At 39.3% G+C, this 25,790-nt stretch overlaps 2 protein-coding genes across 2 annotated transcripts in view; both read right to left on the bottom strand.

The window, feature by feature from the left end:
• Positions 1 to 6,038: 6,038 nt before the first annotated feature.
• LOC138045130 (transcriptional regulator Myc-1-like) lies at positions 6,039 to 8,603 on the bottom strand. The gene is made up of 3 exons (XM_068891530.1): positions 8,444 to 8,603; positions 7,599 to 8,134; positions 6,039 to 7,427 (listed from the first exon to the last, which is right to left on the bottom strand). The coding sequence occupies exons 2-3, from the start codon at positions 8,131 to 8,133 to the stop codon at positions 6,964 to 6,966; spliced, it is 999 nt and encodes a 332-aa protein (XP_068747631.1). The 5' UTR covers position 8,134; positions 8,444 to 8,603; the 3' UTR covers positions 6,039 to 6,963.
• Positions 8,604 to 19,864: 11,261 nt separating this feature from the next.
• Positions 19,865 to 25,790, bottom strand: part of LOC138045131 (CYFIP-related Rac1 interactor B-like) — a 16,091-nt gene continuing 10,165 nt past the window's right edge. Inside the window, exons 10-13 of the mRNA XM_068891531.1 lie at positions 25,515 to 25,572; positions 24,514 to 24,582; positions 21,991 to 22,061; positions 19,865 to 21,290 (exon numbers count right to left, since the gene is read on the bottom strand). Coding sequence (XP_068747632.1) covers positions 21,227 to 21,290; positions 21,991 to 22,061; positions 24,514 to 24,582; positions 25,515 to 25,572 — 262 coding nt within the window. The 3' untranslated portion in view covers positions 19,865 to 21,226. The remainder of the gene's footprint in view (positions 21,291 to 21,990; positions 22,062 to 24,513; positions 24,583 to 25,514; positions 25,573 to 25,790) is intronic.

Here is a 25,790-nt window from a genome sequence, read left to right on the forward strand (position 1 = left end):
TCGCATTAGCATTTACATAACCGATTACGTATAAATCGATGCAAGAGTATCCACTAAAATTAAGTACGTGGATAGGAGACCGTCGCAAAATCCCCCGGACGAGGAATAGGGATGGAATTCCCAAACGGAGCAGTTAGGCTAAGCGGGCGCTGACTCACAAAACCCGAAAGCGCTCTAGGAAAGAAACGCCATTGTTGAGGTTGACTATTGCTCTTGCAAAGTAAAAGGAAAAGGCGACAAGTGGGCCGCAAACAGAATAAACATGGCCGTAGCCAGAAAAAATTATGACTGAGGCAATGTTGATGGTTAAAGTCTCCTCGCAGGTATTTTTTTTTTTAATGACTACATTTAAAGACAGCACAAAGATCCCACCTTATTAAAGAAATTACGAAAAAAATGACTGAGGTAAGTGTCTCGGGATGCCTCATACTGGCTACGGCACTGATAACTGTTCATGCACGCGCTGCAGGCCTACAATTTTACACTCACTCACTCAGACAGCCCCGATGATAATAAATATGGGTATTGCAATTACAGTGCACTACCCACAAGAGCTAGAAGTCTCCCCAAAGCCGCTTTTAGAGTCGTCACGCAACGCTCCTCCCCACGAGCATTGCGTGATGACACTAAAAACGGCTACGGGTGACATGACACTCTTCCACGTGCACAGGAGAGGCTTTCTGTTCGCTTGAGAAGAAAATATGCAGTATTAAACACTAACTTTCTACCCGTTTCTGCCCCCTGCCACTCGAGCTTGAAACTGGGTCTTTGAAGACTGCTTCTAATTGTCTTCGGATTTTTTTACTCCGATTAGACTGACCCAGAACTGAGAAGAAAACGCATTGGGGGGACTGCCTAACAAGCGCGCCACTCGAATGAAATATAACTACGTATACAGTATCATCACACATAACTTTCAACACAAGTGATGGATGAAGCTACAGGATATTCCAAATTGCGCGAGAGCATCCGGTTTTTTCGGTTTTGCTCTCGCAAGCTACGCGACTATCGGAAGGAAACGATTCAAGCATATCTGTCTTGCAGAGATTTGTTTGTGTCTGCACCACCCGGAGCTGGGAAAAGTCGGACCTTTGAGCTAGCCCAGTACGATTTTGATCGTTTACTTGGAGAGGATAATTTTGCAATGCTATCGTCTTCGTAATTGTCCCACTGATTTCACTCATGAAAGATCTAGTCTCCGGCCTCAATTGTCCCAGCCTTTAGAGCGTCATATGCAGGAGACAAAGCAACAGTTGGAGGACTTAAATCTTAAGTATAAACTGGTGTCTGGAAGTCCCGAGGCGATTCTCAACAACTATTGACACTTTTTTCGTCGACTGAAACAAAATATTTTTAAAACGTGTCTTCATCGATGAGAGTCATTGCATTGCTAAATGTAAGTTTCACCAAGATGTATCTCTACTTCTATTCCCGGTGTAGCATGTCTTTTAATCCCGGTCTAGCACGTCTCCAGTGGGAGGCGCGGTGGCCTTATGGTTAGTGCGCTCGACTCCTTATCGAGTGGTCCGGGTTCGGGTCCTGGCCAGGGACATTGTGTTGTGTTCTTGGGCAAGACACTTTACTTTCACGTTGCCTCTCTCCACCCAGGTGTATAAATAGGTATCGGCGAACAGGGTTTTTGTTAGGGCCGGGACACCGGGTCCTTTGCTTGGCTATTTTAATTTTTGTCCCGGCTATTTCACGCATAAGTTGTACTAAAACTCCTGCGGAGATTATGGTCATCCAATAATGTTAACTTTGAACGTAAAATACATAAAACTTTGTATTATTTCTGTGCTCTGGATATTTCTTTCTCTGTGATAAATGTTGTGCACGTGCAGCTGATTTGGAGTTCGTGACTTCAGACACTATGAAACAAAACAAACGCATTTATCGGCACTCTCAAAGTTCGTCATCGAAGTATCTAATAACCTCCTTTCGTGAGTAAATGTGTCAAAAATAAACAGTGTTGCAAAACCTGGAAGCCTCGCGAGAAAAGAAATGCGTATTTCCGTCAATGTTCCTCCTGGTGTTGCGTCCCACAACCGCAATAAATACAGCTTGTTCCATCGTTACAGTTCAGTGTAGCATTTGCTCTCGAGAGAAAACAGTCAAACAGCAGTTCTCATCTTTGTGACAACGTTACGTGACATATCTACTTTGGTGGCTTTGCACAGTAGCAAATAAAGCGGAAAATTAATCAACACTTCACTCAGAGGTACGCTTTTTTCTTTGTAAAAATTACATCTCGCGCAGCTTCGGTGAGATCACAAAGTCGATAAAATTGCGTTGCTATATTTAGTCTGACTTTTTTTTAATTACCCACAAGGTTTTCTTTACCTTTCTTGGTCTAACAAGTTAAGATAGGCATGTCGTGTTGTGATTCAGTTGTTTTTCATTCAACACCATTTAAATTTACAGTGTATTCAGGTTTACACGTAAAACTAAATTTAAAAAACGTGTGCAGCGAAGCGAAGCCAAGTTGTTTACATTAGTTTCTACTTTATCAAGAAGACGGCAAAAAATATTCATATCATAGGAAATCTGCGGCATAAAGGTGGAGCTTATAATGATACTTAAAGAATTCATACAGGCTTAGTGCAAATACTTGGAGAGAAACGTTTTAAGTTTTAAAACGCACACGCGCTAATTCAATTACATTGAAACAAAGCGTGAATTAATTTATTGCATCAGAGAATTATAAACCAGAATGTAGCGATTAAAATGTTGAATGTTGAACGAAAACGACGTTAAATGTTGCTGTATGTTCGTTATGTTATAAAAAGGGTTGCAACTTTTTCACGGAAAAAAAGTGTCCGATTATTTATCGCAAGAATGCGGAAACAACAAATTAGGCACGCGAGACAAGCGAGACTTCGTGCCGCCGTACTGCAAAGGCGATACCCCCTGGTTTCTATTTATTTATTTATTTTTTTTTTTTAACGAGTGCAGAAGCTGTAAAAGCCACAATATGAAAGATTCTGACTATGGATCAGACTATTTCTTTGATTAGTTATAAAGTATCAAGTATAGATAATTCATTGCTCTGAGTTGTTGTCTAAGGTTAAATCACGCCATGAATAAATGCATTTCAGAATTTCTGAGCCAAAAGTTGATTTATTTTTAGAGACGAAATAAATTAATAGTTAAAATTTTATTAGTGATTTAAGAACAAGAAAAACACCATGACGAGCATGCAGAAAGATACAGTATGGATTACTGAAGCTGAAGAGTATGTGTTATGAAGGAGTATTATAGATTTCTATTTTACAACTGTTAAAATGAATATTAAAATTGTGAAAAAGCCAAAGTTGTAATTTATTGGCTAAGCATTTTGGCATGTGATCCATACTAAAAGTTGCATGTTTCACATTAACGAATGCCTCATTATATCAGCTAATATAAGAACAAAGTGTGAAAACGTAGCCTAAAATACACCCATTTGGCCCTAAAATTTCAAAATTTTACCAGGGAAGGCCCCCTGGACCCCCCCCCCCCCCCCAGTGGGAGGGTGCGCCTCCCTCCCACACCCCCACTTACCACTGCGTGCATAGCCGCCATTTTGGTCCCTCTTACTTGGGAAAAGGTCCCTGTTATTACAAATCTTAACAAAAACCCTGGGCGAATCTAATACTGGGGTTAACCTTGCGATAGACTGGCATCCCATCCAGGGGGGAGTAGAAATACTCCTAGTCGCTTCATGCTATAGAACCCGGAGATAAGCGCCGGCCTGGGCTCGTAGCAGATGTCTCCAACACCTTAAGCCTATCTGATCTTTCATGAGTGAAATCAATTGACTTTCTAACGATTCGAAGCTTTCCCTTACTCGTTAATCTTCCGAACTAGTGTTTCGTTTAACGGTTCTATCAGCACAATTAAGGCCCAAAGTGTTGGTCCAATACGTATTACTGGAGATTTCCTTTCCAAGCGGCGACTCGAGATTGAAATGAGCTTCCGTTTTATTTCGTCGACTTCTTCACCACAAAGTAAACAAGGAGAAATAAACTGTCTTCGTAGGATTGCGCCTTGCGAATGACGTCATCCCCTTTTTGGCGCGAAACGCAAATGTAAACCTTGCAAGCCAGACAAGTCGACCTCTGGTGACATCGCTTCGCGTCCGAAAAATCCTAGGATTTTCGTAAGGTCGACTTGTGGCAAGTCTAATGTAGTCTTTGCAATTTCTAAGAATGCGCAGAAGGGTCGGACGTTCGTGATTCGCAACCTTCCTGACTACGTCGACGATAAGATTTTTGCTGAGCCTCAAAACAGCTGTAATGACATGCGCAACTTAGACCTTTGCACGGGTGGGATGCGAAGCGGTATTTGCGGCCTTGATACGCCCTTAGAGTAATCAGCTCCCCTGGAAAGTAAGAAACAATATTTACCGAACAACTACGTTTTATCGTGCATCAAGCTTTTTCTCAACGTCTATTTTAAGCCAATGGGGAAATAATAATTTACTGCATCTAAGGAGTCACTAAAACCGATATGGCGGTAGCGTTCATCGCAATATAAAATGAATGACTCCATGACCAAAAAGAAAAGAAATTGGCTACGTATCTCCTTCAAACTATGAGAGATTGTACCCATGATAACAATGTACACGCTACTAAGGTATTTTAGCTGTATTTAATCAACATGCCATCAAAATAATTTAAATGTTCAATGGATGATGAAGGAAATGCAGTTTTGATCCCTTTTTCTTTTGATGATTACGCACTGCTGGGTAGTGAGAAAGAAACACATCATTTGCAATGGCGTCTTATTTCGGCTTCGGTTTCTGAAAAATGCGAGTTAAAACAAAGAACCACATGAAGCGTGGCTGTCTACAATCTTCCCAAACACGTTTGCGGTTTCAACGCTTCCTGATAAATTAGTTCCATACTGGCAAGTAGGCCAGCACAAAAGCGCATTCATCACCCTCAACCTTTCAACCAAAAAGCGGATTGAGAAAAAAAAAAGGCATCAAATGAATTTCCATTGGAAGAAAACTTTTAGTGTCACTTATTTCTAGCACGATTTGAAGAAAAATGGAAGAAATACACTACATTAATGAATGAAAGACTGCGTTACATGTCACACAAACTATTGGCTTTTCGAGGACACTTTCACTTTGTGAAACAAGAACAATGGTTGTCCTTTTGATATTTGCAACAGGACGATCGATTTTCCACATAATAATAATGCTGCAATTGAAACCCAACCGTAAACAAGCAACGTTTTAGCCACAGCGGAAAAAATACCACCCATGATCCTCGCGTCCTTTTTTTTTCCTGTTGACCTGCAGTCCAATACATCCATTGTAGGAGAAATCAATTTCTTATAATGGTGAAAGAGATCTTTCAGCCCTTGACCATACCCGGAAACCCGGGTGAATAATTTGGAGAGGATCAAAGAAAAATCAAAACTACGTACAGATCGCGCGGAAAATGTAAACCTCCATAAACCAACTGGATCTAAATACAGTATAGACAACGTCATTGATAAGGGATATTCTTAGAAAACCGGAAATAAGTCAGTGTAAAGGAATGCATTCACATTTCCTTGGTCATCTGTCGTTTTTTTCCCACGGACTGTTTGCAAGCGGATAATTATCTCATTCCCCATTCGTACTTGACCCAACAATTTGACCTTATTTTGTATCGCTGTCACCTCGATTAAAATATTTTCACGTAGATTGCATCCACGATCTTGAGCTAAAAAATTGCGCCTTATCCTCCAGATTTCTTATCAGTTTCGACGAGGTACAATAAGAAATCTCGAGGCGACTCCATCTTAGACATTCAATAACTACTTCTCAGAAACATTAAATGATTGTTGCTCCCGGGTTTGTGAACGGCTGTATCATTACAAAAATACCCGCTCGGCTGCTAAGAAAATGTTAGGGAAAAAGTTTTCCAACGATGACATTTGCGAGACGTGTTTATATTAAACCTTGGTACCCCACTCTAAGAGCACAACATGGTGCGCTTTGTTAAACACGGAGTGGCGTCTGTCGAATTCAATTCAGTTTACAAAACGGCATTTACATGTAACAATTCTAAACTCCCGAGCTTTTAATATTTGTTTGCTTGCCAAGCGAAGAAATGTTTACACAATTTCTTTCCATGCATCAAAAGCGAGTCAACTCTCAAATATGTTACAGAAATCAACGCTGGTTAACCTTGCGTTATAAAATCACACCATAAACCTGAACAATGTGTAAAATATCACAGGCTAGTTGGCGAGAAACATCTATGACCATCTATCGCAAAAGGGTTTCCACTATAATCAAGTACAAACAATACTCTACAATATCGAAGTCTTATTTCCGAAACGGTGTATATCAAATTTCTAAACTTAATTTGTTCAAATATCAGCAAAAGCCGAATACGGCCAACCAGTGTTTTACACAGTAAAAACAGTATTCAGAACTCTTTTAAATCTTTATCAGCATAACATGCCTAACGCCCCTTTCTCTGTTAGTATTAAAGCAAAACTTAAGTTTCTCTGGATTACAAACTCTACAAGCATGACGTTAATTTATGGAAATCTATCCGATTTTTCCCGCGCATTCGTGCATTATATGCAAATATATATCCATTCATTAAACAATCCTGTCAAAAATAGATCGTGTCAAGCAAAAACATATTAATCTTTGGGCAGGTATCACTTACAAGGAGGAAGAATCGTACCTTCTTTCATTATTTGGCGACCGAGAATTACCTCGCGTTGAGACAACGCACAAATGTATCATCTTCACTTTGAATGAATTCAATTTTTACACACCAGAAGCAAGCAAGCAAACAACGAAAATTGGTAATTACACACTATCAAAGCCAATACTGGAACCTACTTTCTTCGGAAAAAATTTAAAGAAATCATTTTACGGTTGATATTTAAACAAATTTATATACAATCCTAATCTCGGAGCTTTCGAGTTGTAGACTAGTCAAACAAAGCGGTGTATCAGTGCAAACCAACTTATTTTCGCTTTGGTTGTCCGAGAGCATATAAACGGTCTAAAAGTTCTTCGTTCCTCCGCTGTTCTTTGTTTAGTTCCGCGAGAAACCTTGTATCGTCCTTTTTTAGTTTATCTACGCAATCTTTTGCTTTCCGTAAGATGGTGATTTTTGCAGTTCGTTTTTTGTCTTTAAGTTCGGGAACTTCATCTCGCAAAGCGTGGAAGCTGGTCTTGAGATCATACCTTCGTTTCCGTTCTCGAGCATTGTGAGTTGCTCTTTTGATTGTTTTGGCATCCTCATCAGACGTTGTACTATTTTGCCGTTTAAGATCTTTTTTACTTTCTTTCGAGGGACTTTGGGCCGATACAACAGCTTTCGGTCTCACAGCTACTGGTTTTAAACGTTTTGTAGGTGGCTCGTCCGTGACTTGTGGAGGGCGCTTTCGTTTCGGTTTCTCGATGCTCACTACGTCTATTTCCTCTTCTACATTCAAAAGCAAATAGGAGTATAAGCAGCTAATATAGGATACTTTAAAAATTACAAAGTTCTACAAAATTTAAGCTTACCGATTATCTATAAATGAACTCAGGAAACCATTGTTTTCGGAAAATATTTGTGTGCAATTTAAAATTGAACATGGAACGAGTATCTCACCTGAATCGCTCGAAGAATGAGTTACACACAAGTTCTGATGTGATTCGTTGACTGGATAGGGAAACACTGTTGAAGGATCCACACAATCAGAACTGACATATTCGACGGGAGGTGGAGTTGAACAAGGTGTCTCGAAAAGGTCTTCAGCATTTGGTGTTGGCATAACTCTCAACTCCGACGACTTTTTTTCATAGTTAGAAGCATTCCACATACAGTCTTGAATGAGCTTCGACTTTAAACTGCTCAGAGAAATTTCAACCGTGGCTAAATGTGCAGCTGAACAGTTATCCAAATTTTCTGACACAATCTGCAAAGTGTCGGCGAAGCCGACTGGAGAATGTCGCGGTGATCGGGATGGAGATCGCGGAGGAGTTGGAAGAAGTTCGAACTTTTTCCAAATATCATGTGTTGGAACTGGTGCTATGCCGTATGCTTCGCTTTCCACTTCGTCTTTCTCCAAATGAAAGAAGTACGTAGCCTCCGAGTCGTTTTCCAGAGCAAATGATTTGCAAAAGCATTCGACTTGAACAGCCATTCTGCAATAAAATGAACGGAAATGAGCTCACAACTATAACTTGAACTTACTACGAAACCGATTTTCGGCTCAGGAGTCAACGATTTCAAAAGTTGTTTAGTCTCTTTTTTCGCCAAACATTGTTGACGATTCTATATGTTTGCTTGTTATAAAGTGGGTAACATGATTTTCTCATTTTCGCCGCGAGCCATTTAAATCGGTAATTACATTTTTAGTAAAATGCTGACGAAGTATTGAATGAATGAAATACGCGTCCTGACACAGCTCAAAAATTTAAAGCCTCAATCAAAGGCTCTACTCGCCACTTTACCTGATGAAATTCAGGGAGACTGCAATTCTGCAGTTCAAGCGCCTGTAGGCTTCCTCTGGAGGTATTCCTACAGCAACTAGCCCGAATTTCTGCGGCTGAAGAAAAGAACGGGGCGTACTCGAAGAAGCAAATTTCAATTCTCCTGCGAACCTTCCAATGAATACATTACCAACAAGTTAGACCAATCAGAAACCGTAGCTAATTAGTGTTGCCATAACAACATCGTGTCTACACGTGATAACTAATGCCGAAGAATGCTGCATGCGTGAGTTTTAATGTTTTGCAATGTGCTGTTTTGAAAATATTTGTTCCGCTTTCCAAATTACTGAACCTCATTTGCTGCTGTTAGGCAAACAGGTTTATCCAGCTTCAAATGTATCTTCCAGGATTTCAGTTAAGTTGACTGGAGGTCAATGTTGTGTCTTTTGTGTAATGGACAGATAGCCTCCCCTGGGCAAACGTAAACAATGGGCATTAGCCTTTTTCAGAATGGTTGTCTTTATGTGGAAGATTTCTAATGGCAAAAAAACTTTGCAGAACAATGCCAGAAATAGTAAAAATATCCCTTAAGACGCTTAACAGCCTGCGTTTGATTGCGAGGCACTTATCAAGATCTCATTGAAAATTCTTTTCAATTTATGTAAGAGATTTACACATTTGGACATTTTTTTTTTCATATTTTACAGAAACTTATTCTTGCAACCGCAAAAACCTATTTACGCCCGTTTGCAGACTGCTGATTTGGAATTCCAGGTATTTCTATTAAGAGTTACTATATCAGAACAAATTTAGCAGAGATGAGTTGTTAGCTTGAATAAACAAACCGTTTAGAAAAACCGAGCTATAACTTTGCATTGAATATACCTGGTCGAAAACATATCTCTTGGGGTGAATATTAACAGCAGTCTTTAAGTCTTTAAGTCTTTACTTACACAAAAAATGGTCAGTTCAATACATCCATCGAGTTTCTGTATTTCTTTTTCGGATGGCACAGGTCATTGCAGTTACAAGAAGATTAGGCACAAAAAACAATAGGTGTAAACTGGATTTAAGAGATTGTTTCCTGAATCACTTTTGCAGTCTTCCATGTATAATAAGCTCTGCTTGTGCCGCATCCCCTTTGCTTCTTGCAATGTTGCCGAACACCAGGCATGCGCACGTTTTCTTTCGCTTCAGTTCACCGGAAATTCCACCCAAAGCAGTTTCCCGCGAAACTTGTGAAAATGTGTGACAGATAAACTGAACTCCATCGAAAGGTCAATTTGCGCCGTTTTTAAGTGATAGAAAAGAAAAGTGCAAGAAGGTCAGAGGAAAGAATTCAGAAGATATCATCTCAACAAACATACGAAACCAAAATTACACCGGCCCCGCGTCAGTTGAAGCAACGATTGAGAGTGACGTAAGTGTTGCACACATAAGTTGTTGTGGTTTACTGGACTTTGAACAGCCCACCCAGCGGTGGGATATGGTGATAAGCTCTTGTTCGTATTTACACTTCAATCGTCAACAAAAAAGACCGAAACCGCACATGACAGAAGTTTCCCGTTGCATGCAATTATCGGTCTGCTAAAAGCTTTCCGAATCATTCGAGGCTGTGATCTTATTCAAAGCTTAGTCTTCCTAAATACTGCTTTTCACCATTGCTAACCCATATATGCTCTGTAATATCTGGGAAACAAGATTCTCTATCCAGTAAAAAAAATATACTGTGATCAAAACCATTGTTCTCTTAGCATCCTTTTACTTTAAAATCACCTAAAATTATACAGTGTCATTATTAATGCAACAATGAAACGTTTACGTTGTGTTATTGCTGTGTACTTAAACGAAAGAAGATGTTTATTCAAGGTTGTTATTATAAAAACTTAACACTTAAAAAACCTTTTATAAAAAACTTAAAACTTGTGGAACTCCTTTTCAAAATGTAAGAACTGGATAAATTCTCAAACATCTAAACGAAATTCAACTGCACATGTTCTCATTTTCCGCTTCACTGTATTAAAATGTAACTTCAGTATGCTTTTGTATAAAACGGATATGTTTTTTCCTCTGACAGCTTGTGTGGACTGGAAATATGAGCTTAACCAAGATTTAATTTTACAGAGAAACAAATAAAACATAGTCTTATGTATTAAACAAGGAACTCTCTTGTGTGGTTTTTGTCCAATTTTGAATGTTAAAAGGAAGTGGGAAATCTTTTGACTGCAGGCAGGAAATGCAGATTAATTTCTTGTTGCAAAAAGCTCTCGTTTGTACACACTCCTAACCGCGGGCAAACGAACACACAATAGGAACTTCGATTAACAGAGCAAATGAAGATTCAGTTGATGAAGAGATTTTCACATCGGGATAAACAGCTTGATAATTTTATCACAAAATAAACACACGGTGACTTCAGGCATTTGCGTCTACCGTATTTAGAATTTCCGTTTCCTATTCCGTCTAAGTTTCTTGCATAAATACTTCATAGCAGTGATAAATTTCATGTTTTCGTTAAACAATCCTTGCTGTCAACCATAGCCGGCTTGGAATGATACGTATTGCACAAGAATAGCCCCACTTCATTGCACTTCAATGAACATGTCATAAATCAAAAAATTATCTCCACCGTTTACAAGCCACTCTGCTGGACTAACGCCCCAGAAATGCCTTTTCCGCGAGGAGAATCATTGGGAACATTTTCTAATTCTAAAATTTGCCTCCGCTAAAACACATTTTTTCGTTGCGTGCAAGTACAGTTTCGACCGGGTCCTTATCAAAACTTGACCTCTGCGTCCCGTGCCGGAGCAATGAACTCGTATTTACCATCACTTGAAAGCGATGGCATTCTTTGTCAACCAATCGTCACTAATGAGTAACATGATGGATGATATCTCGACTGATTATATCAGCGAATTGTTCCTAAAAAGTCTAATGAAGATTTTGCTTTCGTGTCGGCAATCTTTGTGAAGAGGCCCCCTAGGAAAAACTCAAAAGACTGGTTAGAGATGCCGAAATGTTTAGCGGTTTGAAAAACAGGTCACAGACTCTGCGTCTGAATTAATCTTCAAAAGAAAACTGTTCGAGTGTGCTTTCCTGCCACACGCAGATAAGACAGTTAATCGAGCATAACTTTCCAAGAAAGGCGAATTGAATTGAAACCTCTTCATGGATTCGAGTGGGAATTTTAATCAGCGGAAGAAGAGAGCACCATACTTGAAGATCCGAATGCTCTTTGCATCACCCGTTGTTATCAGATAATCTTAGGTTGATCATGGCTACCTGCTATTGCGTCACTCGCTTTGTAATTCTTTTTACATATTAACAAAGACAAAAGTCTAATATCGAAACCACTGTAATCAGGTAATCTGCCATAAAATGCTATATATTTATCTTATGGACAATTATATCTATACAGGGATATTCCGCGCTTCACTGATTAACCTTAAAATACGCTACACTTTAAGTAACGTCGGGGGTGGGATGGGGGTGTCATTTCCGCCAGACATGCGTTAACGCTGAAACGCCGACACCAGACGAGATCCCGCGCGCCTTCAAGTTACGCCAGCCACTGTGTTCGACGAACCGGATAGAAAACTCTGTTAATATGGAGAAATTAGGAACGACGTTCTATTGCCGTCAACTGTTATAACTACCATCAGCAAAATGAATCAACACTTCGCTTTAATTCTACTCATTACAATACGTTATTACATTAATTCTGGCCCCGTAAAGAAAAAATCATATATGACCTGTTAGACCGATACTTTTGACGGCTACATGTATCCTTTTGACAGCCAAAAGAAAGAAAAGCGAAATATTTTTAACAGTTTTTTGCGAAGTCAGGACAGGACTTACTGGAAAACAAATTTTGGTTTGCGTGAGTGTACCAGAAAATTGCGTCTGAAAGTTAATATCTGAGATAACTGTATATTGCAGCTAATCCATAGATCGCTATATTTCTATTGAAATTACTGTGTAGTAGTTCAAGTGTTTCATGCCATTTAATCCCAAGGCACTACCGGTGCCCGCCCTTGCAGCAGTTAACCCGTTAGTTTTCAATCCTGCACTTAATCAGTCCAGCCTTTCCGTCTGGCACTGCTTGAAATAAGTGAGCACATTCTTTAATGATCCAATAAGGGTCTTATTTCACGGCTGCCTGAATTAATACTTGTGTTATATTGATGCATGAAAGAATCACTTTTTAGTCACAGCTTTTCTTTGCTGTTACAAATTATGTTCATAATGATGGCGTTGTCTTCTCATTTTTTTCCTTTTAGAGAAAGGTCTGAATCTTCTTCATTTTATAAACAAGAAAAATAAAGCAGTTACTTTGGATAATCAGAGACACAATCAAAATTAACTATTCTTCAATGAGCGCTGGTACAAAAGATTCCCCCTCGAAACAGCGCCTGGCCTTTTTCTGTTGAAATCTCAATGAACTCGTTTTAAATGCTTCTTGCACAGGATTTCAATTATCAGAAGTGTTAACCGTTCTCGACAAGAAGCAACGACTTCAAAAGTATGTAACATACCTTGCGGTTTGGGAAATTACCCAAGTGATCCTTCTCTAAAAAATCCGTGCCGGCAAACTTGCACCGATTGAGTGAGTGTGTAGCAAATAAACCGAACCATTGACAGTACACTCGATTAATAAAACTGAAAGGATAATTGTTGCTGTCAATCAATACAATTTTTGCTATGGTACTTTAAATCATCTGTTTGTTTGGGATTTAGGTAAATGGACTCTTCTTTCATTAGCGGTCAGTACTAATATCCGCCGAGACCAATGTTTCCCGTGTATAAGACGTGACATGATTGCATGCAAACCTTCAGCGGGATGCTTTTTTGACAAGGTTCACGTAGGCAGACGATAAGGCCTGTTTCCGTGCAACTTTCCTTTTAATTTTGGTTTCTGTGATAACAATACAACAAAAGACCCCTTGAATGGTGAAGCAAACTGAAAGGTTTTGTCACACGTACTCCTCACAAGAAAACTCGCAATTATATTTCATTAAAACTTTTCTAAACTAATCACGTTAGAAGGCCAAGCTGACGTCACATATTAGCATATCCGGTTCCTAGCACTGAAAATTGGTCTCCTGTCAAAACGTCGTCTTTTGTTGTCTTCATTTCTCACCGTGAGAGCCTTTTTATTTTAAAATACCTCAAACGAGTGACTAAACGAGGTCTAAACTGCTGCTTCTTTGCATAAGAATAACAGCTATTGTATTTTGACTCAGTTCTTTGACTAAACGAGAAACCTTGGAATCCTTAGACAAACTGTCAAAGAAAGGACATCAGCGATAGCTGCTGCAGACAAGATGAATAGTGTACAGCTTAAGGCCTCTTATCTCCTCCCTATCTTGACCTTCCACAACCAGTCTGAATTTTCGGTCGCCTCGGCTTCACCTCAATACACCCAAAGGAAATCGAAGTTCTTGGGGGTAATTCATTATCGTGTTCTGTCAGATACCTTTTTACACGTCATTTGGATCCAGTGAATACCAGAGGGATGGGAACTGAACAGCAACTCTATTCTAATGGCAATGAATTGCTCTCGCCGTTTAATTTAACTGTTTGCTTTATTGGAGTGGTCGAAGTAAAGATGTGTTTTGAAAGAGTAGGTGAAAGCGCAAGTAACCATTTGATTGCTTTATCATTTATTCAGTCGGTGCTTTGGAGGTTACTTTCACAATTTGATCAAAAAGTGAAAACCTGTGCTTATACCGAATACAAACTGTACAAAGAGTGCTTTGTTTGGGGTTAAGTGAAACTGCCTTTGTTTCCTTAGGGTAAAGAATTTTCATTTTCAGCGAAACCGTCTACATTATGATTCCTAGCTTGACAAGCCGGCAATTGTCAGGTTATCTTTTAAACACACAAGTTGTCGTGGTTTAATCCGCCGGCTACAACATCCGGTTTTCAGTTTCGCCCCAAATCAGTGTAATGGGTTCACCCAATTTAGCGATTCTTCACCACTTTACTCAACCGACAGGAAAACTGTAACAAGATTTTCCACATTTTCGTTGGCATAATTTGAATTAACCTAAAGGAAATTGGATTATTTAGTGAAAGATAATAATAATAAATCATTCAAAGCTAAGTGACCGTTCCATCTACTCTCCCTTCCCCTCACCCCAAGGGACCTCCAACAGCACTGGCGCGAACAATCTGCAACTAATAGCTGATGAACTTCTTGATTGGTGTTCTTTCACTCTGATTTCCAGAGAGCGGGCCGTTTCGCCAACGTACTCCTTGTTACACTTCTCACAATGGATCTGGTACACAGTACCGCATTTCTTGAGATTGACAGTTGTGTCCTTGACACGTACCAATTGTGATCTTAGAGAATTGACGGGTTTATGAATAAGTGTAACCTCGAGTGACTTGAAAGCTCTTTGCAGGCGTTCCGAGATTCCTTTGATGTATGGCGTTGACGCATAGATTTTCTTCTCGTTTTGAGGCTCTTCGGTATCTTCTGTTGTAGATTTTGGATGTGGTATTGTTAGCATCCATTCTGGATAGTTATTCATTTTTAGAGCTTGCTTGACGTGCTGTTTCTCTAGTTCTGTCATCGTTTTCCGTAACCAAGGTCTGAGCTCTCAACATCGGGGTGTTAACCACAGCTCTTTTGTGTTGTAGATGATGGTTTGATTGGAAGTTTAGGTACTGGTCCGTGTGCGTAGGTTTGCGGTACACGGAGATCTTGGTAGAACCATCTTGGTTAATACTCACACAGGTATCAAGGAAAGGAATCCTGCCATCCTTTTCTTGTTCCGAAGTGAACTGGATATGTTGGTCAATGGAGTTTAATCTGCAACTGCTGTTGGTCAATGCAGTTTAATCTGCAACTATTTACAGGACGATGGGCGCCTGATTTGAACTTAGAGAAGGAACGTTGCCGATAATGTTAGAACGGAAACAAGATGAGCCCCAAAGAGATTTTTTTCTCGGTAGGGCTCATCTTGTTTCCGTTCTAAAACTTTATCGCCAACGTTCCTTCTCTAAATACAAATCAGGCACCCATCGACCTGCACATCGTAACGGAGCGCCAGTGCTGTTGTCATTTAAAATTGACGAGTTTCTGTTAACTCCCTTTTATTATCCTTGTAAAAATGGGATAGAAAACCCATCTCACAGGTGTCTTTATCACGGACCAGGACGTCTTGTTACTTGAGTTATCTGGCTAGTTACAAGTATAAACGAGAATAAAGGCAAAGTAACAGCTAGCACGAGATCGTTCTATAGCGAAGATATCTGTTTACAAACATTGCTTTTAGCCAACCACAGAAACAAAAGACCCTTTGTTTCGATAGCCAATGAGGTTCTGGTTGGCACATTAATAACAATAGGTGTCACCTTGAAAAAAAAGTTTTCGTTCGATCAATTTGTTGTTGTGATCATTTTTCTTGAATGGAGAAAATAAGAGGCTTGCAATCAATCTCTTGGGACAGGCCTGACGATGATGTAGCGGTGGATTAAAAGACGGTAGGTATTTTTTGCAGGTTGCAGGTTGAAATTTAATTATAACTGGAAAACCGCTGACACTTAAAAGAAAAGTAAAGCGATAGACTTACCGTGACTGTTACATGAATAGCTAACCTTAGGCCTAAAAACTTTTCTTTTCTTTAGGCCTAATTAGGCCTAAGGTTAGCCATTCGTGTAACAGGCACGGTAAAATACCTGCCGATTAAAAGAAGCTAAATGAGAGATCTTTTGTTTCTGTCCACCAAAATGGCGGCGATGACGTCACCTGATTTGACTGTGTATTAATTTTAGGGCTCGTTCGATTGACCCTATTCCGGAATAAGAATACGTGGAGTGATGATTAAAACGGTATCTTTGGCGCGTTTCGAAGCTGCAAGGATGATGAAAATATGTTTAAAATAGCATTTTAGCAAATGTTGACAATTTTAATGTGAATCTCCGCAAAAACAAAGGATTTCCAACTTGTATTCCATGTATTCCTATTCCGGAATACGGTCAATCGAACGCACCCTTAGTGACCAGCGGCTAAATCAATTGTGAAACATTGGCTCAGTTTCCCCGCAAACAGTTCTAGATAGCCGACCAGAGGGTTTAAACCGCAGGTTGCAGGCTAGGGTTAAAGGTCATTGTTTCATCTTAGCTGGAACAACCCAAACCTTTACCAATGCTAACATTAGGCCTAAACATAATGATTAAGGGTATAAAAGTTAGCATTTTCGTAAAGGTTTGGGTTTTTTCAGTTATGGTAAAACAATGACCCACAACCTGCACTTTACACCCTCCCCCCCCCCCCTCCCCCTCCCCGGGTAGCAGACAAAAAACGCAAATCCAACTACGCTTGCACTTTTTTCCATATATTTTTACATATGGGCACGACTTTCACAAACATGCTATCGTTATACTGAATTTTTATGAGATACAAAATTAAATTAAAGATGCAGTTATTTGACATGATACAAGTCCAGCAAAATATATCACATTTCACACAATAAATTTTAAGTCTGAAAACGCTTTGAGAGTTAACCAATTCATGTATTGTAATAGTTATTACTTTTAAGGAGTCTTAAGGGGCTGTTTACATGGAAAGGGAAGATCACTGAATTTAATTGAAGCTTCTATTTGATTTACGTGCATACAAAGTGACTTCTGTTTGGGATGATTTGAGAGTTGTTTGTTCATTAACCATCCCTTTGAATGAACACCACGATGGAGTTAAAATACAGCCCTCACAGTTCTTCTCATGAAATTCACGTTTGTATATCTACAAACCGTTTGGACTCAAAGACGCGAGTAAGATTCTTTGTAGAAAACCGAAAATACCCGATGGGACCTGGGCTCCACTCCTTTCACAACTAAAATCGGAGAACTCCCTGAAACTTCAGGTATGTTGCAGCTCATTGGCTCGCTACCCTAGCCAAATCCAAAAGATTAAACAATAGAGCGTTTTCACATGACGTCACGGCGGCCATCTTGGTGTTCCAAAACAAAGAAATGGAAGCCATGATGGTGTACCGAACTAATCCTCCGGGAATTATGCAAATTCTTTCTTTTTGTTTGAGGAATCCAATATGGCTGCTGGTCACGTGAGTGAAAACGCTCTATTGAAACAATTCTTGGTTTTCACATGACGTCACGGCCGCCATGTTGGTGCCCCTAAACAAAGAAAAGGCGGCCATGTTGGTGCCCCGACCAAATCCTCCGGGAATATAACTCTATTATTATGCAAACGCTTCCTTTTGTTTTCGTTGAAAAACATGGCTGTTGATCACGTGAGTGAAAACCAGCAATAGGGACGTTAAGCAAGGACGACGACGATTACGAGAACGTTGTCTAAAAATATTATTTCCCGTTACTGTAATAATTTTGCGATTACTCCGTGTCGTGCGGCTTGGAAAGTGTGAATACACAATCCAAGAATAAAATTGATGAGAACGGTGTGGTTATTCCGAGAGAAAATTGAAAATTCATCGTCAGGTGCTCTCGTCTTCCAAATGACCTCAAATTTGATCACTTCACGTCGTAGTCAAGACGAGAACGGCAAAGAAATGTATCAAAATGTAAAACGCACGTGCAGGGCGCGCAAAGCGATTGTTTTTTCCCACTAAGTATGCAAATGTATGGCGTTCTCGTAGTCGTCGTCGTCGTCTTTGCTTAAGGTCCCTAATGAGCCAGGAACTCATGGGCTCCTGAATGAGCTGCTTACAACACCAACACATTAGGGACCTTAGAGCAATATAACTATTGCGATTACTCCAAGTCGCTCGGCTTGGAAAGCGTCAGTACACATTCCAAGAATAAAATTGCCGAGGACGGTGTGGATGTTCTTAGAGAAAATTGAAAATTCATCGTTAGGTGCTCTCGTCCTTCACATGACCTCAAATGTGACCATTTCACGTCGTTGTCAAGACGACAACGGAAAAGAAATGTATCAAAGTGTAAAACGCACGTGCACAGCATGCACAACTACTATTTCGGCTAATGAATCCGCAACTTTTTCTTTCCGGATACGCCTCCCGTCTACACGTACCCGGCGAAATTCGCTGGCGAATCCGGAACTGTATGAATTCGCTTTCCAGGATGGATACTTTTGAATCCGATATGAATCCGGGACCGTGTGGACGCCAAATTCGGATGTTTTTTAATCCGGATAACGTAACAATATAGAGCTCAATTCAATAATCTAAAAAAATTGAATTCCCGGAAGGTCGTCTCGTTAGTCTAGTGGATATCGGAAACTGCAAGGTGAAGCCATCGATCCGGGTTCAACTCTTTGCCTCGCTTATTCTTAATCTGCTCCTCTTGTTTAAAATCTTCGTTTCGTTGAAGTAGATTTGAAGTCCAAAGTAGACTGTACGTCGTATAAGTTGAATAAAAAAGGAAATGTCAGTTTGAGGGATGGAAAAAAGTGTTGACCAGTTCCTTACCGTGAGATATATTCTCAAGATGGCCGAGGGCTTCATGGCGCATGCTCTGTTACCTTTGTTTCCTTGAGGAGCACTAGAGTGAATCCGGGTACGTTTCGGATGCGTGTGGACCGGCAAATTCGATTTGAATACGCAACGTGTGGATGGAAATGTTTTTGAATCCGGGAAGAAAAAGTTGCTGATTCAAAAATATCCGGATACGTGTGGACGGGGCCTAAAACTATTGTTATGTGGCGTTCTCGTAGCCGTCGCCCTAATAGCTGGTTACGAGAGCTGCTACACAACTGGAAACTCTTCGCACTGGACTTTGCTATTTTGACCTATTTTCTCTTCCAAATGTGTATGAAAGTGAGGTCCTAGCCCAAGAAACATGTATATCTTTCTTGCATGTAAACTGAATAAAACTGGGTCCAAGGATGATTTGTGTCAAGATCTTCCTGGTGCAAATCCTCCTCTGTCAACGAAAACAGCTCCTTGGAATAATTTATTTCATGCACCCTAAACGTAAGAGATCTCGACTTAAATGATGAAAAACCCTGCCAGTCTGTACAAAAACTAAAGAAGTAAAATTCGAAATGCCTCGTATAACTTATACCCAGTCTTGATCTCATTCAAGCTGACTAAGGACAAATCGCGTTCATCATAAATGAGGTTTAAAATTTGACCATTTTGTTGGATGGGTCAGAGATAAATCTTAAGAACTGACTTATATTACGTCTTCAGTAGTTTTCCACATTGCTGTCGATTAAAAGGACAGCGTAGGTGAAGTTTATCACACTGATCTCCATGACAACAAGACGTTATGGCGTTACCCTGCTCCAGTCACCTTTGAGTCACAATTAGACAATAAGTAACTGGCTCACTGGAAAAGCACGCCATTGGAACCTCGTTGTTTACATAATTTCGTTTTCCCTATAGAAAGAGTTGTGTGTTACTCTGGGTGCCATTGGAATTGTTCTTTTTTCTTAAGATTGGAGAACAAGGCCCACTTCGTGTCCCACATCAGTTTCTAGCTTACGGGAAAGAATTCCTGACACACAGTTTATTCAAAAGTAAAAATACACGTGAAACTTAGTTATCAGTACTATTTCAAGACAAGGTGTGGAAAATCAGCAAAACATAGCCTTCCTTAAGCCTTCTCTCGCTCCAGGAGAAGGTATAAGAAAGTCTCTGTTCGCAGGGTAGCTGAAATATTTGTAGATGAATAAATATACAGTCTTCTATTCAGGGGTGATCAACTGGCCAGTTGACAATAATTATGGGCACATACTGATGAGGCAAAAATTATAAACAAACTGTCCTATGGAACAAAATCAAATCCACATTACTTTTCTTATCCACAGAGATTCCACAGAGAAAAGGTGATTTATCAAAAAAATAATAATAAATGGCCAAAACGGCAATATTTGAAAGCATAAAGCCGTTGGAATCTTCATCAGACTTACTGCTAGAATTTTTCTAAAAAGGGAAGAGAATCACAATAATGCTGAAAAATACCAAATGCAAGACAATTAAAAACTACACCGAAGTGCAAATACCAGAATTAACAAAAGACACATATGACCTGTTACTTGCACAAACAACTTCAAATCAACGAAAGAAGATTTGCTGTGTTAAGTATTGCATCATAGACCAATTCGGCTAACTCATGTTGTACCCAATTCAAATCCTTTGGGAATAAAACGTTTTGCTCCAAGTATTTCCATATCATTTAAATGTGAATGCTACATTATCATGCAAATGAAATACACAAAGAATTAAATCTCAACCCTGAGAGATTTGAATTGGGTACAACATTTTGTTTCCTTTTTGTTAAAATTCCTTTATTTAGCACAATGACAACAATACCCCATTTTCATTTTACTAGTCTGTCACAATAATATTAATGTAAATGACTATTGTTTCTTTTATAAACACGTGGACCCTAAAGTTCAAAATGCAAAGTAACGTTTTTTCCCTGCAACCAATCACTACTGTGGCCACAGATGATCAATAATATTACAATCAGAAGCTATAAAAGTGCATTGAAATCATCCCATCGCAAGGTGGGATATTGGACAATAATTATAATTTTCGTGGGCTTCAGTTATTAACAGCAGTCGTAAATGAAACAGCTGATTCGAACTTCACAGTTTAAACAGCTTTGCCATAAAGTTTATACAGATTTTTTTGCTTCAAAAATCGTATCTACGACTCGAAGTATTCCAGGAAGTTACTAGAAAGAAATACGCAGAACTAGTTTTCACTGTAACTCAATGAACAAAATTCACTGCCATTTCTGAGTGCTACCCCCAATCTACCATTCCTGTGAGAATAAATTTATTGAAGTTTTTTTTTTCCAGCAGGGTTGATCAGTGAAGTGCAGGCCATTGTAAAAACCAAAGATGTCTTACACAAGAAGACCTTTGATATTCTTTGGTGTTGTTTCATCGTTTAAGTGTTTTGTGCTGTACCTGTAAGGAGAGAAAATTCACTTTCCTTTTAGAACATGGTTTGGAGCACTTTTCTGTAATAAGGGAGGGGGTGGTTGCCCCCATTCAGGACTAAACCTTAGCCAATTTATTGGTGATAATACTTAAAAATTATTCCATGAGAGAGCGTTGGATATGAGATGGTAAATAGCCAACGAAGAACGCAGCGCCAAGTTGGCTATAACCAGTCTCATATTCAACATGCGCTAATGGAATAATTTTATTAAATTCCTTAAACTCCAAAAGTTTGGAAGTACGAAATACAAGCGAAATCGGAGAAAACTTGATGAAGACGCGATGTTGTGTAATACCTTGGGGTCAGAAAGACGCAGGCTCGTCACAAAAAAACATCTTTTGCCTTTCACATACTTCTAAACGTTGGAATTGATCCAAACTTTCCACAAAAAGGTGTTTTTTGCTTTACTCAGTGAGAAATTTTGCTTTGCAGCGAAAAAAAAAAATTAGCTTAGCAATGCTTAGTGCTATTGATTGCCATATGAGGTCAAACTAAGGTATATGAGCTGATAAACGAAATTGACTGAACCAATCAGAGCATGAGAAATGCATTAACCGAGGTTGAAAATTTAATAAAACAAGATATTACTTACAGTAAAACCAAAAACAACTGCCTGAATCTTTTTCACTTTGGTTGTAACAGCTAGGATTTTTTTAAAGAGATTACCTTAATGCATTAAGAAGTCCATCTACTGAACCCTGAGGTTGATCTCTTAACACTTTTATGGATGCTTTTATCTGAAAGATCAAAAACTGAAGTCATCATCAACATCAAAAACAACAGAAACTTTCATTCATACTCGTATTACATAAATATTAAGAAACAAAGTAGGAAAATTTAATTAAAATTAAACAGAGTACTGGCTGCCCAGAAAAACCGTACAGGCTAGAGGAGTCCATTTTATAATCTTTGTGGAATTCTCCAGCAGAATCTGATTGAGTAGGATCCTTTTCAGCCATGCTCAGAGTCATTAAGTAAAGCAAATCCATACCAGCAACAAGGGTTCAAAACCCTCACAGTGACTGCATGGCAGATAACTGATCAAAGACCCGTTTGTGATCACCGCTATGTGAAACCAAAATTGACTGAGGAAATGTTACATTTGCCAATCCTATACACAAGAGCTTCAAAGAGGCACATAGCACATAGCTCCATTCCACTGAGAGGGTCCTCGGGAGGAAGGAGGGGGGAGGGGTGGGGGAAGAAAGAGTAGGGTAAGCAAAACTGTTAAAAAAATAGTTGTTGGTAAAATGTACTGCAGGGAATCCCTGTTACCAACTTCAACGTAAGCTAAATCTGGGATGAAGATTCCCAGGTTTACAAAATTAAATTAGGCCATGTTTCTCAGCATGGTTTACGCAGCTGCAGGGTTGTATATAAGAGCCGGCAGCCGGCGAAGTTCGCCGGCTTCTCTGTCAGGTTTCGCCGGCTACTTTCATTGTTTGAAGCGTCAAGACATGTAGAGGAGATGATGTTTATGAGGTCTAACCTACTTGGGCTCAATACAAATAGAAATTTGCAGTGCCTATCTTTTCTGAAAACACATAAAAGACTTCTGACTCAAGGGCAGTTTAAAAACGTTATGCTTGAGACTTTCGTTTTGAAAAAATCTTGCTGCGATGGCGGGAAAGTAGGAACAATATGATTTGTTGTCGGCCATATCGGATTTCGATATCTTTAAACAGCCACCGACTGTATCTTACCGGAAGGTAAAATCACTCAAGGACGTTTTAGTCCGCGCAAAACTTCCTTTAATCACGCCGCAATCATAAAAAAAACTGGTAAAGAAACACTTTCAAAAGGTTTGTTCTCAATCCAGAAGGAAATTTACATATGATGTTCTGCTAGCAACACGCTCAGCCTACGTTCACGCATCTCTTACCACAACTCAACCGAGGAACAAAACTAGCCCCTGATCATTCACTAACCGCTCCTTCGTTTTCACTTCGAACCTTTCAGTTGATCATTTATAGCGAACGTAGTAGAAGCTGAGGACTCGTAGACTTTATTTAAACACTTGAACATAACGCTCCTCGGAGTTAAATCCTACTTGCCCGCGTAAGTGCTCGTCCTCTCGAGGGCATCTGTACGCTTCAACATGACAACGGATCTTTATCCAACGTCACTCTTGATCAACTCTCACTGCTTTACGGAACTCCTAAACTCTTCGGAAAAAAATTTACATCACTCTTAAACCGCTCGAGTGATTTTCAATTTTCGAAATTACTACAACCAAGTTCCGCAAGCATATTTTCCCGCTAATTACACAATGGAACGAATGTGTCATCTTCACACCTAAACAGGATCGAAACATCCTTTACGCCATTGGCCAATTAGTATCCTCCAATCAGCTTCTTAATTTAACAACCAATCAGAAGCCTTTGCTGGTCTAGTCCTTCAGAGTATGTGCCATGTTTACAAGTTGTCAAGTGGCAATATTTGCCAGGCTCGTTAGCTCCAGCAAAACCACCAAAAAGATACAAAAAATATCACTCAACTTTTTGTTTATAGGGTTGTATTATTGAAATGTCGCTTCGTCTTTCTTTGAGTAACATGGTTTTCATAGTATAATTGCAGCTTGATTCATCCCTCTAATGTTTTGAGTTTCATGGCCCAAAATGCCAGGAAATGCATTTTCCGGCATTCAGTTTTCAAAAATTTTCCGGGGGTGCATGCCCCCGGACCCCCCTAGAAGCGATGGGCTAAAGCCCATCGTGTGGGTCCGGAGACCCACAACCGTCTACTTTGCAAAAAGCTCCGGCTACTTAAAACCTTAAAGAAAACCCTGCAGCTGTAGTAGCCTCCTCCTCTACCAACTGAGCTATGAAGCCACACAGTTGGGAGCAGGTAAACTTGTTGGGCTCATGTGTTCCTGCGAAAGGGCTGATGAATCTTTCACACTATCTTGTATTTTGAAGGGGTACATTTCCAAAAAAACTCTGATTTTGCATCATTGGAGTAAAACTCAAAAATTTGGTTCATCAATCAAAGTTGATAAAGATGAAATGACCACCATGAAAAGATTAAATGGCTGTCGTTTTGAAATTCAGTACTTCATCGATGTGTTCTGACAATGGGCTAACACTTGAAACATCAGCCATTCAATCTTTTTGCAGTGGTAATTTTATCTCTATTGACACTTTCCATAAAACCAAATTTTCGTGTCTTGCACATTGTTTCAGAACTTACATCTATAGTTGAGTTTTTCACAAATGCTCCTACTGGATGAACATGATCATAAAGTATTATTAGGCCAACCTGCGGAAAAGAGCATTAAAAAAAAAAAACAAATGAACTGAATATTTCTGAATCTACGAATACTCAACCGAGCAATAAAATGTGATCGTTATTCTTTCAAGATGCTTTCTAAATGCCGGGCATTTCATTAATCCCTTGGATTCGGGTTTAGACAAAAAGTGGCAAAAAAACCATCTGGGAAGTCAAAATGTGGACTTTGATAAAGTTGAAAATCTTTGGCAAAGCTAGTATTGTCAACAAAGGATCTTCCTTGGAGCACAGCATTTTCTCGGGCACCCAATCACAGTGACATTCCTGATAATACACTCTTTGGCCTGCAGTAATAAGAGTTTAATTGCTAGAGCGGTTACTTTCGACACTCAATTATTGAGTGTCCAAAGTAATAATTAGCAAATTACTTTGGTTTTGCATTACTTCACTCAGTGATTGGTTCAAAGTTCTCGCACATGCACATTTCCCCGTGCTTTGTGTCGGCTACGTGTAATTACTTCAAGTTTTGATTGCTTTACTGGATTGTCTCTGTTCTTTTTGATTGGGCAAAGTAATAATACTTTGGTTTTGGTTTTACGACACTCGATTGAAACTTGGTCTATGCTGTGTATGTTTCTATTATAGCTCTATAATAATATTATTGAGGATCATTCACATCACTATGAATGTTGTACAAGTCATCATTTTACTGTAAATTGTGACATTTTCATCAAAATATCGGTCAGTTTTAAACATTCCTCTTTATGACAAATCTAATAAATTTAGTGTCAAACCTTCCTTGGATTTTTGTTATGAAATGTACATGTATACTTCAAGTACCAAATGAGCATGTAATAAAAACCTTGGCTTGAGCCTGGTGGGTGTGTAAAACTTTAAGAGATTACTGATAAAGGTTGTGAAAAAAAAAATCTACAGCATATAGACAATGAAGTGGCACTAACCATGACACGAAGACAAAAGAGATATGTTTCTTGGTTTGCAACTCTTGTAGGGAACTCCCTTAAAGATGACAGTGCATTTATCAGTCAAAATACTGTCTCATAAATACAACAACAATCAAACATTTCAAAACTCTCAAGTTATCACCTTGGACAGTAACAGATTGTTCACTGTCAGCATGTTGAACTAGTTTATTTATTTATTGTTAAAACAGGTAGATCAATGCTAACATATTTCTAACCATTTCATTTTCATATTTTAATATTCTATGGATTCAT

Source organism: Montipora capricornis, chromosome 4, assembly GCF_036669925.1.
Source record: "Montipora capricornis isolate CH-2021 chromosome 4, ASM3666992v2, whole genome shotgun sequence".
Classification (NCBI taxonomy): domain Eukaryota; kingdom Metazoa; phylum Cnidaria; class Anthozoa; order Scleractinia; family Acroporidae; genus Montipora; species Montipora capricornis.